The sequence below is a fragment of the Lipotes vexillifer genome, unplaced genomic scaffold (genome assembly GCF_000442215.2).
Source record: "Lipotes vexillifer unplaced genomic scaffold, Lipotes_vexillifer_v1.1 scaffold957, whole genome shotgun sequence".
NCBI lineage: Eukaryota > Metazoa > Chordata > Mammalia > Artiodactyla > Lipotidae > Lipotes > Lipotes vexillifer.
In genome coordinates, this window is record NW_006791360.1 from 964536 (window position 1) to 965624 (window position 1089).

The 1089-nt window shown below is 69.7% G+C and overlaps 1 protein-coding gene across 1 annotated transcript in view; it reads right to left on the reverse strand.

The window, feature by feature from the left end:
• The window catches only part of FOXL2 (forkhead box L2), a 1238-nt gene extending 406 nt beyond the window's left edge, over window positions 1–832 (reverse strand). The window contains exon 1 of the mRNA XM_007464364.1: window positions 4–832. Coding sequence (XP_007464426.1) covers window positions 4–678 — 675 coding nt within the window. The 5' untranslated portion in view covers window positions 679–832. The remainder of the gene's footprint in view (window positions 1–3) is intronic.
• Between the last annotated feature and the right edge of the window lie 257 nt (window positions 833–1089).

Sequence of the window (1089 nt, forward strand, 5' to 3'; positions counted from 1 at the left end):
CGCAGCGGCCGCCGCCATCTGGCACGAGGCGTAGGGCATGGGCGAGGGCGGCTGCGGTAGCGGCCACGAGTTGTTGAGGAAGCCGGACTGCAGGTACTTGGGGGGCGCCAGGTAGCCGTAGCCGTCGGTCCCCGCGCCTGCCACGCCGCAGCCACCCGCGGCACCTCCGGCCCCAAAGAGCCCCTTGCCCGGCTGGAAGTGCGCGGGCGGCGGCCTGAAGGGTCGTTTCATGCGGCGGCGGCGCCGGTAGTTGCCCTTCTCGAACATGTCCTCGCAGGCCGGGTCCAGCGTCCAGTAGTTGCCCTTGCGCTCGCCGCCGCCCTCGCGCGGCACCTTGATGAAGCACTCGTTGAGGCTGAGGTTGTGGCGGATGCTATTCTGCCAGCCCTTCTTGTTCTTCTCGTAGAACGGGAACTTGGCGATAATGTACTGGTAGATGCCGGACAGCGTGAGCCTCTTCTCTGCGCTCTCACGGATCGCCATGGCGATGAGCGCCACGTACGAGTATGGGGGCTTTTGCGCCGGGTCCGGTTTCTCCGGGGCTGTCCCGGCGCCGCCGCCGCCACCCTTGCCCGGGCTCGGCGGCGGCGGCGCCTCGGGCTCCTTGGCTGCGCGGCCGGTCTCCGGGGCCAGCAGGGCCCCCGCGGCGTCCTCGGGCTCGGGATAGCTAGCCATCATGACAAAGCCGGCGCGCCGCGGCCGGGTAGTCCCTGCTCTTTTCCGCTGGCGCTGGCGCGGCAAAGAGTCCCGGCGCACAAGTCCGCTCCCGGCCGAGTCTCAAACTTCTGGAGACTGCGGATGCCGCCCGCGCTCTCGCTGGCGGCCTCTCGCGCCTCTCTCTTCTTTCCCTTCCCCTAGGGAGAGGTCGGCGGGAGTGGAACTCAGCCTCTGGCCATGGGCAGTCCGCCCAACAGAGAGGGGCTCCGGCTCCGCCGCCCCTCCCCGCCCAGGCCAGTCCCCGCCTCGGTGGGTTTTCTTTTCTGCGCTCTTCCCCTCCCCCCACCCTCCGGTTTCCCGAGGCAAGACCCGCGTCTCTGGCGGAGCTGCCTCCTGGAGTCCCTAGTGCGCCAGGAGCCTCGCTCTGTTCTG